We start from the raw sequence: 13,578 nt of genomic DNA on the forward strand, positions 1-13,578 counted from the left end.
AAATGTTACATCAACATAAACGCGGCGAGGCCTTGGGACCCACAGCTCCTGCGGGTTCTACCGGTTATAATTCTCGCCTCGGTAGTACTTACAATATCACACTCACGCACGCACTCAGCCAACTCCGCCCCTAGTGAAGACATTTGGTTGGGGATTGCCGGCCGTGATTGGTTGGGACAACTGTATAAATAAGCCGTTAATTTGATTAGAAGCCAATAGGAAAACAGATCGGCCAATTAGCATGACTAACGACTCGAATGACAGGTCGCGGATGTGATGTGCTTGGGTCTATACAGTGCCCCCTCTGGGGTCGCCTGTACGGGCTGGTGATTGCCTCGTTAGCTGTGTAAGTCTGAGTTTGTTGTTCCTAGGGATCTCGGCACTACTACGTACTGTGTGAGCAGCCAATGAGTAGTCACACACACACCTCTAGCCGTCACTCCATCACTGTAACACAGGGGGGAGGAGAGCCGGCTGTATCACATGGTCCCCGGCCCAGCTATAACAAGTGATGATGCAAACCGCACTGGAGTGTCTCATTCGATACACGATCACAGTTTAACCATCATCTATACGCCGACTCTGGACACATTAAAGCCCGGTGATATTATAAAAGTCACTTTAAAACTAAGCAGTCCTGGATTATAATATAGGCCATCGAGACACTCGACTCGTCATAAGCTTGTCCACCATGGCTTTAGCACCATCTCTAAGTGGCCACGGAGGGGTATATCTACCCTTTCAGCGGGTATCTGCCGTTCGCGTTCAGCTCCAGCCCGTCCACCACCGGAGCAACCCCCGGCCCTACACATCCTTCTTCATCAAAGATATCCTCGGATCAAAAATCGGCGGGATCGAGCGAGAATGTGAAAGCACCACCACCACAACCAACACGTCCTGCGGTTCGCCAATCAGCCCGTCTTCCTCTCCGTGGACGGCGCAAGCCACCACCGGGACGACCCTGCCGTCATCGCCGAGTAAAGACGCCAATTTCCCCGTGCGTGAGGCTACTGAGAAGACGCTACCCTCAGGGGTGACCAAGGATGCAAATGGTTCCCCACTCTCTGCATTGGAGGAGCTGGCTAATAAGACATTTACTGGTCTTGAGACGAGTATCCTGAGAGCTGCTGAAGGTACGTGGTGACAAAATACACAAAGTTTTCTTTAAAAACTCACTTAATATTAAACAAGTTCTAAAATCAAAGTCTCCTGATATCCGAAAATCTACTCCTTTTATAGTATATAGCAAGACGGCTCTCTAAAGAACACAATCTACATGGCAAGTAGACACACATGGTGTTACTACAAACCAAATATATATTGATACCTCGCCATATACAATGCCTCAAATCCCATAAACAAGTTCTTATTTACAACGATGGTAACTGTTTTTGCTACTAAAAATGACATAGGGCTAGAATGACATAAATACAAAGGCCGTTATACACTGCAGAGGTTCCTTGAGTAACCATTTAAATTAGAAATATCCTTCGGTGGTTAGCAGACTGGAGGATATTCAGAGAGCCACTTTGGACATGTTGAAGCAATTTTGTGGACAGTTTCGGTTTATTACAACATAGAGCTAACAGTGGCCGTCAAGTCAACTCATGACTGGAAATGAGTGGGATTTGGACACGTGCTCGACATTTAAAGATATTCAATAAAAACATAATTAAGTATACCTTCTGTTTTAAAAGTCAATCAAACATAATATGTATTTGGAAACCCAGCTTTTCTATGAAATGCTATATTAGTACAAGCAGCCATACACTGAGCAAATAGTAAGATCATAGTTTTAGGGGTTGTCAAAGAAGGGGAATGTAAAAGAAGTCGACTGTTTTATTGCTAAACACACACAGAGGAGAATGCAATGGGGAGTGACACGAATGATGTTCGTGTCCTCGAAACTTTACTGGACCTTCTCTCAAAAAAATTAATGATCGGTGAGGATTGACAATAGATTTGAGAATAACAGAGCCAAATGCTCCGTTAAGTATTTCTGTCTGAAATACTGTCCTTTGCGTGAACGTCTAACGTCCTCTAAGTTTACTTCAAAGTGACAGAGTTAAATGAACTTGTGCAACCAAAAACCACACCAGAGAAAACGTATAATGGTTTGTCGCAGTTTGTTGAAAAACTGTGCTCTCAAAAGGTTTATAAACCGGTTCCATGGTGACTCTTTTGAGAACACACAGAGGATAAATATCAAACAACTGTAACCCAATCGCATTTTAATATAAAACCCTTATGATTAATGGGCGTTCTGATTAAAAGAAATCTGTGTCAACAACAAATTCGTGTCACAATTTGTCCAGTTGTCGCGAACCGTGACCATTGGCCACCAGAGAACATGGGAGTCCGTGCTGTGACTGCCCGGGTGACGAGCGTCCACCGTGACACAAGGATATAAAATCTTAATCGGATAGTTGAAACCACAGACACAAAATCGAAAGTAGTTCATTACTTTTTAAATTCAAGAGAAAAAGTACACTTTAAAAAAGAACATTACAAATGGGTTTATTTACAGTTATACGCAACGAAACATTGCTTTTTGTGTTTAAAGTGCATTATGGAAATTTGTCTGCATATTTCAGATGCTGAAATCAAATTAATTGCAAGGAACGTTGATAATTGGGTAATCAAAGTGCTATTTTCTCAATAGTGACAATTAATATTACAGACGAAGATATTTCCGCCAGTAATCACCAAATAGCTCTCTGTTAATTTGCCCAAGGTATATGCAGCCAATTGAAATTCAAACGGTCATTACAATTATTGTCTTTCTCCGTCTGAAAAATGTGATAACCACATAATCTAATTTAGTCCTGTACTAAACGAACAAAAGGTTAAACATACCTCGCCACTTTGTTAAATTCCAACTGGGCTTATTGGGGTATTTTCGGAATGGGGTTTGTTCAATTCAGCCCAGCTTGGGCTGGAAAAAAACCCTCCCCGACCCAAACACCGTAGGCAGCCAGCCGCCGTGTAAAACGCACAGGGTACGGTATATTAAAACTGCGGGTGAAGCATAACACAATCCTCTCTCTCTCCGTAACCAATAAAACACATCTCGAAATCGAATTACTTGCCTCTAATGTTATAATGGATTTTTACTGTGAATTTAACACAGCTGCTGTTGAAACCACTGGTTCGCCACATTCTTGAACCTAGTCCCAGTGTTCGGTGACCTAATCGAAACAAATATCTATATTGTATGTGGTATGGTTATAAAAGAGACCTTGTTTTTACCATGTTCTCGACAAGCCAACAGTACAGGAAAGAATTTAAAATACACATAGTTGTAGTTCGCTATATTTGTCTAAGTTGCCGCAGTTGTATCCACAACCATCCCTTCTTGATAATGGGCATAGATCAACACGCTTGGCACAAAACAATCTTACTTGCCAGGACAAGGTTATCAGCTGAAATACCATTCCACAGTTTTTTCTTCTTCATGTTTTTGATTTATTTTCAGCAAAGTTTAGCTCAACAGAAAATCGTTCAGTAAACTTTCTGCTTTAGGCAGCGCTTTAGGGGGCCTACATGTTTAATGTTTCACTTTAACAATTTGTTACAAATTTCCTAGAATCAATATAAAGTACGGTTTGCTTCAACTCTTCAAAGAGTTAGAGATCTACCAGCAACAGTTAAGAAGGTCAGGGCAGTTATTTCCCTCGAAGTATCTAATGAACTGCCTGAAATGGATTACTTACAACCAGTGCAAAAACAAACGACTATGAGGTCGGTTTTGAGTTTGTAGCAGGGCCTACAGTTTGTGCAGATACATCGGTTGTAAATTTAAAAAACTGAAACTTAATCTGCCTTGAAATAATTCCAAACAGAGGGATATAGTTGAAGGGTTGATGATGATCAGACCTGACTATGATGAACCACCGGACCCCATTTCATGTGCCCAAAATCACGAACATATCCTGGCCAGCTAGCTCTACGTGAATGGAAACCCAGCCCCCTTCTTTTTGTAAGTGTGTTACCATTGATCGAGTTGATCATATAAACGGACTACTAATTGAAACAACTAACAGTCGCAGCTATACGGATCGGACATGACTGTGCAGGATTAGGACACGTAATGAATTGCTTATATAACAACCTTATAAATTACACACACAAAATCCAACTCAAACCCTGGTTGGTGTATGTCTGTAAAAAGAAAAAGAAAAAAAGGAGGAATGAGTAATGTCTTAATTTGTTTTGACCTAAAAATGGATTTACTTATACTCATTGTAGGTTAATGGAGGGTAATATAATAAATCTTCCTCATGATGTCACACACAAACCCCACTCAAACTCTGGTTGGTGTAGGTTTGTAAAATAAAATAAAATACATGTCTGAGTTTGTTTTAACCTGAAAATGGATGAAGTAGGTTTTACTTTGGGAAGGCAGTAGACTTCTATAGTTAAATGTCTTCTAAGGGCCATGCCATACTCAAAGACTGACCTATCAAAACCTGGTTGTTGTAGGTTAATACTAAAACGAATGGATAGTATATTGAGTTATGTCTTAATTTGTTTTGACCCAAAAGTTATGAAGTAGGTTTACTAAGGGAGGGCACGTTAAAATTCCCTACAAGTCAAGTCACACGGTGCAACGAGCAGGCAACCCGATCCACGCCATCTCAAAGAAGAAGAGACAGGCACAGTTCTAAAAAAAAAATTGTTAATCAACACAGACTCTAAAAAGTGTGTGGACATTTCATCAGCTTAAAGGTCACTTTAAAGTGAAAACAACGATACCGGGCTCAAGTTTTGACAATGATTTTGTGTGACGTGCATACCCGGTTTAGTGCGATTTGTGTGATCGAAATACGAAACTGTGATTTGACGGATTGTTCAAATCCTATTTCCTTGACTTGCGCTGCATTTCAGACTAAACTATTTCTCTAGGGGATTGGAACTTGGTCCATTTCATCGAGCTGATTAATCACAAAAAAGTTGCAAAATGTTGCTTACTGGAATGGGCTTATGAAGGAGACAGGACGAGAAAGTGTAGATTCGTTGTTAGAATGTAGGAGCATGCAGAAGGCGAGTGCATGTACAGTGTAGTCACGAATATACACTTTCGTAAATAGAGTGACGACACAGAAAAAGTTTAAGACCATTGACATATCTGTGTCTGTATCTGGCATCCTGCTTACTCTTGCTTAGCAAAATATATTTAGATAACAATTTCTGCTTAAGCAGCTCTTTGATTCTGGGCCCTTGAATGAACTTGTATACGCTACAAAAACCTTGTCTTTCTTCATTATAATATGTGACAGCAGTTATATGGTATAAATTATAACCCCCAGTTTTTGCAGTGTAACAACCACTGAGATTTTAAAATGAAACTCCCATATTTTCCCAACAATTTCCAACACATGCGTTGTAGATAAAACCTTTTTATTTTATAAGTAGTAAATTAAAATCCAGTTTGCTTTGAATAATGATATCAAAACCAGCTCAAGCGATGACAGACATTGGTCTCAATAGGTCATTATGACTAATAACAACACTGAAATGCTACCATATGTTCAAATATAACAATTCCACATCTATTATATACAAATCAGTAACGTCTACTGCATATGGGAAAGATACGTTCGCATTAAACATGCATTACACCAACTGTATTTTTAGAACTTAGTAATTTCAGTGGAATTTCTGTACAAATTATTGTTTTTCTTATATTTAATAATGGTTAGTGATGTTCCCTAAGACATGTCGCCAGCCTTTAAACCGAATTTTAAACATTGCAGACTAAAATGTAGTAGTGAGACGTTTCACCTGCATGGCATATCGGATTGTGTGAGAGAATTTATCAACCCCCGTAAATAACAACAATATCAAACCAAACAAAACACCAAGAAGCAAAAACAACAATACCATGCAACAACAACATCGCTGAAATAAACACAACGTCCAACGACCTTTTTTTTCGAAAGTGAGAATAGTAACAACTTGGGCCCATTTGGTTAAATGCTAGTTCCCGTTATAAGCAGATGATGGGGGTGTATAGTGACACCAAGTCTTAGTTTATAACCGGTGGATGTATTATCTTATAAGACGGTTTTGTCTAATTGAATGAAAAAGGTTTCAAATTAGGATTATCAATTTTGAGGAAGGATGTCTTTCAATCCAACGGAAATTATACTAAAAAAAAAATTAAAAAATAGAGTATCTGCTCCAGATAGAAAATGCGAACTGCACTTTCTCAGCGTCTGAGTATAGCGGCAACATTAATAATCTAGGAACTATGACAAACCCCTCTGGGACACATTGATAATCTTTAACATATTACTCCAGATATGACTGTAAAATTGTAATAATCTAAATAGGGGGTAGACACATTCTAAGGAAATACATGGTTCTTTAAGTTGTTATTGTTGATTGCTTGATAACATTTTTCTTAGCCTTCGAGAAAAACTCTGCTATATGGTTGAAACGCTAGGCCATTAACTATTTTCTCTGGCGACATTTGTTTTTGATGACCTTCTTTTTAAAACTGTACATTAAAAGTTAAATTCATGGAGTTGACGGGTTAAAAATTGTTGACGTCACGAGTTACATCATCATGGGAAGATTGGAAATTTGTTGTTTTTGTGTGTATGATTAATTACTTAGATCTATTTTATGGATGTCATCAGCCGTGTGCCTTATTCACAGACAGGGGTTCTGTTCAAATAACACTTTTAGGCTTTTCGGTTTAGGTGAATTTCGTTTACTCTCTTTGCCCAAGTCCGAAATGAAGGGATACTCGAGATACGTAAATATGTGACGTGATGAGTTGCGTCATCTGTGTAAGACTGCAATGACTATGAGTTTTCGGGCTGATTTTGAGAAATGTTTAAAACGGATGTTATTCTTTGTGTTTTGTTCGCAGCAGCTACCGTAAATGGCAAAAGGGACCCACTCCACCTCTTCAACCGCCAGCCCCCAAGGAAAAAGCGCAAGTCTCGCACTGCCTTCAACAATCAGCAGATCTTTGAACTTGAGCGTCGATTCCTGTACCAGAAATATCTGACCCCGGCCGACAGGGACGAGATTGCCTCCGTGCTGGGCCTGACCAACGCCCAGGTTATCACGTGGTTCCAGAACAGGCGGGCGAAGCTGAAACGGGACATGGAGGAATTGAACATGGACGTTACGGTCACGACCAAGAAATGCTTCGATATCTCCTCGCCATCGTCTGGTGGGGAGGATGCGGTCGCCATGGTGACCAAGACATCATCGTCACGCTTCAAGGAGGAGGATGGCGATGATGATGAGGATGAGGATGACCGACTGAGCACGCTGTCTGAGCAGCAACAGTGCCGGGAGCAGTACAGCCAGAGGCTGGCGGACAACTCGCAGCATCACCTCGGCCCGGAGGAGTCACTTGGGGGCACCCTCGACACTGAGCTGCGATGCAAGGACGGAACCACACCCACTGAGGACTGCCCCAGGTTGGAGTCAACCCCCTCTTTGACATCCACTATCGCCGTATGCGGCACAGAGGGGGAGGAGGTTGAGAGCATGGATTGCAGTACGTCGCCCTCTAGTGGTTTCCACTCAGACGGTGAAGACAAATGAACAATCACAGAAACAATAATATTGTACATTACTTGGACATTTGAGCAAATTTTTAAGCAGCTCAGAACGTGTATATAATTGATGGGTTCTACTCCCGCTTGCACATGACGTAGTTCCAACCATGAATATGCATTATTATTATGATGATTAAGATTACCACGTGTGATATACAATTATGTAAATTAGCGATAGGTTTGAGGTATGTGTTCAACATAACGATAATAACAAAGAGATGTTCTCCCTTTCAACACCAGGACCAGCCCCAATATATAGAGCTGCTTAAGCAGCAAAACTTAACAGGATACTAGTCACAGTTATTTGGGCTGCTGTAACCTTATTCTCAACCTTATGCACATCGAGATTTTTCTGTGCAAAGCAACTTGGTATTTGCTTTAACAGTTTTGGATAGATGGGCCTTGATAGTCAATTAGATTTGCATTAATCGAATTAGTACAATGATAGAAAGTAGAGCCTTTGTGAAATATTTCAAGAGAAACTGTCAGACCAGAGTATTTCAAATCGGTTCATTTTCAATGAAAACTGACGGGTCATCACAAAGTAAGCGTGAAACACGTTGCTGACAAACCCAAAATTATATATTTGTTTACCCTTGGCAAAAATAATAAAAAAAAAATAAAAAAAATACATCTTTTCAAAAGCAACATAACATGATCACAGGCTTGCCATTCAAATACCGACGTGAGGCTGAAAGGGTAATTAGTCTTGTGAATTGTTCCTTAATGGAATATTATTGTTCTCTGTTGCTGTTAATAGAACTTGACCAAAATTGTGGTAAATTATAAGGGGAACAACACTGAGAACCCAAGTTGCTAAACGTCATTCTATTTTTGCTTTCTGGAGACTTGAAAAGATGGAGTATTTGTTATATTATTCGAACCGGTGAAAAGGTTTTAGGAAACGATACCTTATCATTCAACCTACATTTTGAACCCAAACAGGCGTTTTTCTGCGGTGATAAACCACAGAATAGAAGACCCAAAAACTGTCCCAGTTTGGAAATTGGGAAAATTAATACCATCCTGGAAAAAAACATTTTATTATTGTTAAAACACTTCTAAAAACGACAACCGCATATAACCAAAAGGCCGTATCTTTAACGGGTGCACTACGACAAAAAACTGTCTCCCATCAGCAACCAACGACAAAAGGTTAACGAAGGAAACAGAAATAGGAGGCAAATGCATCGATTTAGGGAAAATAATCCATCATTTTTGACGACAAAACGTCTCCAGGTACGAGAGGTGACTTCTTTTTAGGTTACGTCTTTAAGTAGAACCAGCCCTTCATAAAAAAAAGAAAGAAAAAACAAGAACAAAAACAAATTGACAAATCACAGTGGTTCCTGTTGGATTGATTGTGTGAATTGTAGACGAATCAAGAACCAGTACTCATGGGGTTCGACACTCTGACGGCAACCGGAAATAGTTCCAACAAATGCTCCCAATGGGTTATTGTAGTATGTCAGACTTATACAGTTTTTGCGTAATTAAGGATATTAGATTATTTCCATTTTTGTTCGGTCCCCCTCCGGTTTCTTACAAGATTTAGAGCGAACGAACAGATTTTGCCTGTTGGCGTTCTCTGTCATTTCATGCTCGTTATATCAAGCTCAGCACTCAAAGGGTTTTCACAATTTAGGCGAGTTTACATGAACATTGTGGATGTGGGTTCCTTCATCCTTTTTTACATTTCAATAACAGAATAAGGAACTACGTCTTCGTTCATTTATATACGTGTGTACAAACTAATTGTTTACACTTTACATTGTGGAAGTAATGAACCCTACCCTTTAATTGCTCAGGAGAAACTGGATCGCAAACGATGAAAAGGGTACCACAAAAAGTAGCTGAGCATAAAATAATTATGTTTACCAGAACAAGGTTACCAGCCCAGATACCTTGTCACATGTACAATTTATGACTGGTATCCTGCTCATTTCTGCTAAATCCAAAGCAGCTCTATGAAATTTGGCACAGTTGATAAAGGCTAGGCCTATACCTCTAAATGCATGAAGGCGGAAAATTATTATTGTTATTATTTTTTTATTCAATGGTTTATTAAAATCCCTATTCAATTCGCTGCCAGCAGCAGAATTACATGAACTTACATGAACTTAAAATATCTTTTACATCTCTATTCAAACATACTAATCGCTACATTCTGGGACATAACTAAATATGAAAGATTTACAAGCTACTCTGGCACATTCTGCAACTGTTTAATATCAGCACCATCAACATGATCTTATACGGGCAACGAATCCCCGATGGTTCTAATGAACAACGGGGACTATATGGAAAGTGACATGTACGGAAATGGGAAAAACCTGCGGGACCTCTGAGATTGATCGGCCGTGCGATCCAGCGAGGCCCCGGCCCGCGTCTCCCGTGGAAACAACGGGGGGTTGTGGGGCTAGCACTCCACGGTCGAGAATCTCTCCTCGTAGATGTGTCGAAGCTGTCAGAGTTTATATTGCACTGAACTCCAAGAAAAGTTATGGGCGTTTGTTTTGTTTTCTTTTTGGTGCTGAGAGAAATGCCTTGTGTCGAGTCTTTTTTGTTTGTTTACCTATTTAAATAGGTTTTAAATACTATCACACGTGCCATTTTTGAGGAAAGATTTTCTTTTCCGAAACTCATATGGTTTGTATATCTATAAGCCTTTTCTGTTGCTGGTTGTTGCTTATGTTGTTGCTGTTGTTTGTTTCTTTTAATTTTTTTGTTTTGGTTGTTCAAATCAACACCCACCTTCGTTGAAAACGGTAATATTTTTGGTAATATATATATATAAAATAAATCGGAAGCACTTGACCATTCATGACTTGACCGGGCGTAAACGTACATTTTGACTCTACCCAAAGTGCAAACATGATCTTTATACCCTACAACTGTATTAGCAAGATGCTAAATCTCAAGCCAACTCACCTGAGATTAAACTTTTACAGTCACTTCCCCTAGAAATTTAAACGTATAACCTGATAAAACCACCAGTTAATCGGTAACATTATGTTGCCAGAGAAGTAATTTTCAGAACACGTTTCTGGTTTCAATCAGTATTACTTTGACGCGTTATTATACAACCATTTCATGGAAAGTGTCAAGTTGACAGACGATTTCATTTTAGTCTCAAAAATTACACCACCATTTTTCGAAGGGAGTCAAGATTTACGAGGTTGTTATTTAATAGGAAGTAAGTGCCTTAAACCGTGCTGTTTGTAATTAACCCTATCAGCAAAAGCTGGGGTGTTCAGGTTTACATTATGGGTGTGGTCACATAAGACCAAACAAGAATCAAAATTTACACCAAATGGTATATAAATTACACTCATATCTGCACAAAAACAGTTACATTAGCCTAGGTGTTATTTTAACACCCTATTTTTTCTTTAAGGATTTTGGTACTTTTTGTAACACGTTTGAAGATGTACTTTGGCTGTTGACCCGTTTTTGTTAAGCACGGTTTTCTGTGCAGCGCAACTCTGTGCGCTTAGCTTCTTTATGAAATAGGGCACATGGCCCAATCCAACAGCGTTGCTTAAGCTTACCAGACCCAGCCAAAAGTAATACCACGTCCCATGTTCCACTGTGACTGTTTGCCTGCTTATTGGTGCTAAGCAGAATTGTTCTGCTTAAGTTGCTCTTCAAGATCGGGCCAAGCATGCCTACAGAGCTCAATGTGTTTTTTCTTTTTAAATATATTTTCGGGTGAACTTTTTGATTGTTCACTCAAATGTAAAAATGTACAAACATGGCTGGTTACTTTTTAATAAATCAAATCTTAATTTATATGAATTACATAAAGCACCTAATTAGAGTTATTATATTTTATGATCTAATATTTTATTTGTGAAAACAATGACTGACGTATTCTGTATCGGTGTTAACGTTACATTTCAGCTGTTTTTTTAAGCCAGTTAAAATATTAAATATATGTTTGTAAAGTAACATGAGTCTTCTTGTGAATTTTTGGTTGTGTCGCTTCTGTCTATCATAAAGAAAACACTATGATAAAGGGTTATAACAATTGAACAAAAGCTTATAATTATTTTTAAAAATTCCGAAAGTTTAATTGCTATTTTTTCAGTTTAGGCATTTATGTTTGTTGATTTTGATTTTATTTTTTTTATTTTCAAAGGATACAAATCTTTAATTGATGGCCTTTTGATCAATTTGAGCTTGAAATTCTAGGTGATAACTTTATTATAGCAATGAGCCAACACCATTGTCCCCAATCAAAAAACATTTGTACATTATATGCAATAAGTGCTCAGTTGTTCAATTCGATCATACTTTCGGCTTGACTGATTTACGGCCGAGACTCAAACCATGTGAGGTACATTGGGTTCAAGTTTGGTCACCGGTTTGGTGCGAACTACGACCGTTGACTTACGGTGACAAATGGCAATAAAATGAAATAATTGGCGAAATAAATGATGTCAATCAATAGGGTGGCAATGAGGGCAGGCATATGTAACCAGGTATTTTGTGTACAATATCGCAATGATGCAAAATGTTTTGGGGACCTTGTTATGCAAAAGTGACAGTCCAGGTCAAAACCAGGAACAACTACACCACAAGAACTCTCAACTGGGTTCATTTGCTCATTTATTATATTGAAAATGATAGTAACGATTTTCAAGTCAATGAGTTACAGAGCCTACAATGTATTATATCTCTATGCTGAACGCTTACTTTGGGGGATACTGGACGTGCCACATACCTCCATATTGGACGCTTACGCTTGGGGATACTGAACATTGCAGCAATGTCTCATAACTCCACATTGGACGTTTTACTTTTAGGGATACTCAACATATCTTCATATTGGACGCTTACGTTGGGGTATATTGAACATGGCAACAATTTCTTATATCTCCATATTGGACGCTTTTTTGGTGGATACTGAACAGTGAAATGGCAATGCTGTCTCGTATCTCCGTATTGAACTCTTACTTTTTGGGGTACTACTTAGTATGGCCATATGGTATGGCCTTAATGTCCAAAATCTATATATTGGACGCTTACCTTGGGGGATATCGAACATGACAATAATGTGTAATATCTCCGCATTGGACGCTTATCTATTTTTGGGGATACTGAACATGACAATAATGTCTACGAATTTGACACTTACTTTTGATGATACGGAACATGGCATTACTGATACTCAATGTTTACTATTACCTGTTTAAATACTTCATAGTTTGATTGCCTGTGTCAACGTTTAGTTTTTGTAAATGAATGGAAGCAAAATGGTTCCAAATCATGCAAACAAAACGCTATAGTTCCTTAAAACCTGACACACAACGCTAAAGACATAAAATAATACTTCGAACCCATTTGTTTCAAGTCATTAGCAAGCCATGTTTACAAGGTGTATACATTCCCACACGCACACCATGCCCCACCCACACCCTTTCCCATGTTCAGATTCATGATCTCAAACAGCCTATACTACATGTCGACAACATTAAATTGCCATATCTAGTTAATTACAAATCACCACCAAAAAGCGAATAAAACATGACCCGACGGCTGTTCCAATACAGGACCCCTAATTTCGAATCTCCAATGGAAGACAAAGTAGGTCCCAACCACACTCACATATCATGGCCGTGGGTTACGAAGTGTTGACATATATTATATTTCCAATGACTTATGGGTTTTCTGTTGTCCCTGGATACATTCCCAAGAATCAGTAAAGAAATAGAGAGAGACCGCAGTATATGAGGAGGCGGGGCCCACACTCAGCCATAAATCCACCCTCCGTATTAAGAATGCGTCACGTGTGCTCAGCATTCGTCTGGTAACCCCCACCCCCTTTCTCTATCTCACCCCAGTTTAGCCCCGCACCTGTGAGGCTGATAACAGGAGTCTCCATCCGATTGAAGTTAGTCCAAGGAAATCTCCCAGTACACTCAAGTACTTCCGGTTACAATATGGGTTTAACAAAGCGTATAGTGGTACCTGAAGCATTGGAGAGTGTGTA

At 39.3% G+C, this 13,578-nt stretch overlaps 1 protein-coding gene across 2 annotated transcripts; it reads left to right on the forward strand.

The window, feature by feature from the left end:
- Positions 1–484: 484 nt before the first annotated feature.
- On the forward strand, positions 485–9,492 carry LOC117295054 (hematopoietically-expressed homeobox protein Hhex-like). Of its 2 annotated transcripts, none has more exons than XM_033777625.1 (2): positions 485–1,133; positions 6,881–9,492. In XM_033777625.1, exons 1-2 carry the CDS (start codon positions 692–694, stop codon positions 7,567–7,569), a joined length of 1,131 nt encoding a protein of 376 aa, XP_033633516.1. In that variant the 5' UTR covers positions 485–691; the 3' UTR covers positions 7,570–9,492. The 2 variants fall into 2 exon arrangements, with proteins under 2 accessions (XP_033633516.1, XP_033633517.1); XM_033777626.1 differs by having other exon boundaries at positions 6,884–9,492.
- The last annotated feature ends 4,086 nt before the right edge of the window (positions 9,493–13,578 follow it).

This window comes from Asterias rubens, chromosome 9, assembly GCF_902459465.1.
Source record: "Asterias rubens chromosome 9, eAstRub1.3, whole genome shotgun sequence".
Lineage (NCBI taxonomy): Eukaryota > Metazoa > Echinodermata > Asteroidea > Forcipulatida > Asteriidae > Asterias > Asterias rubens.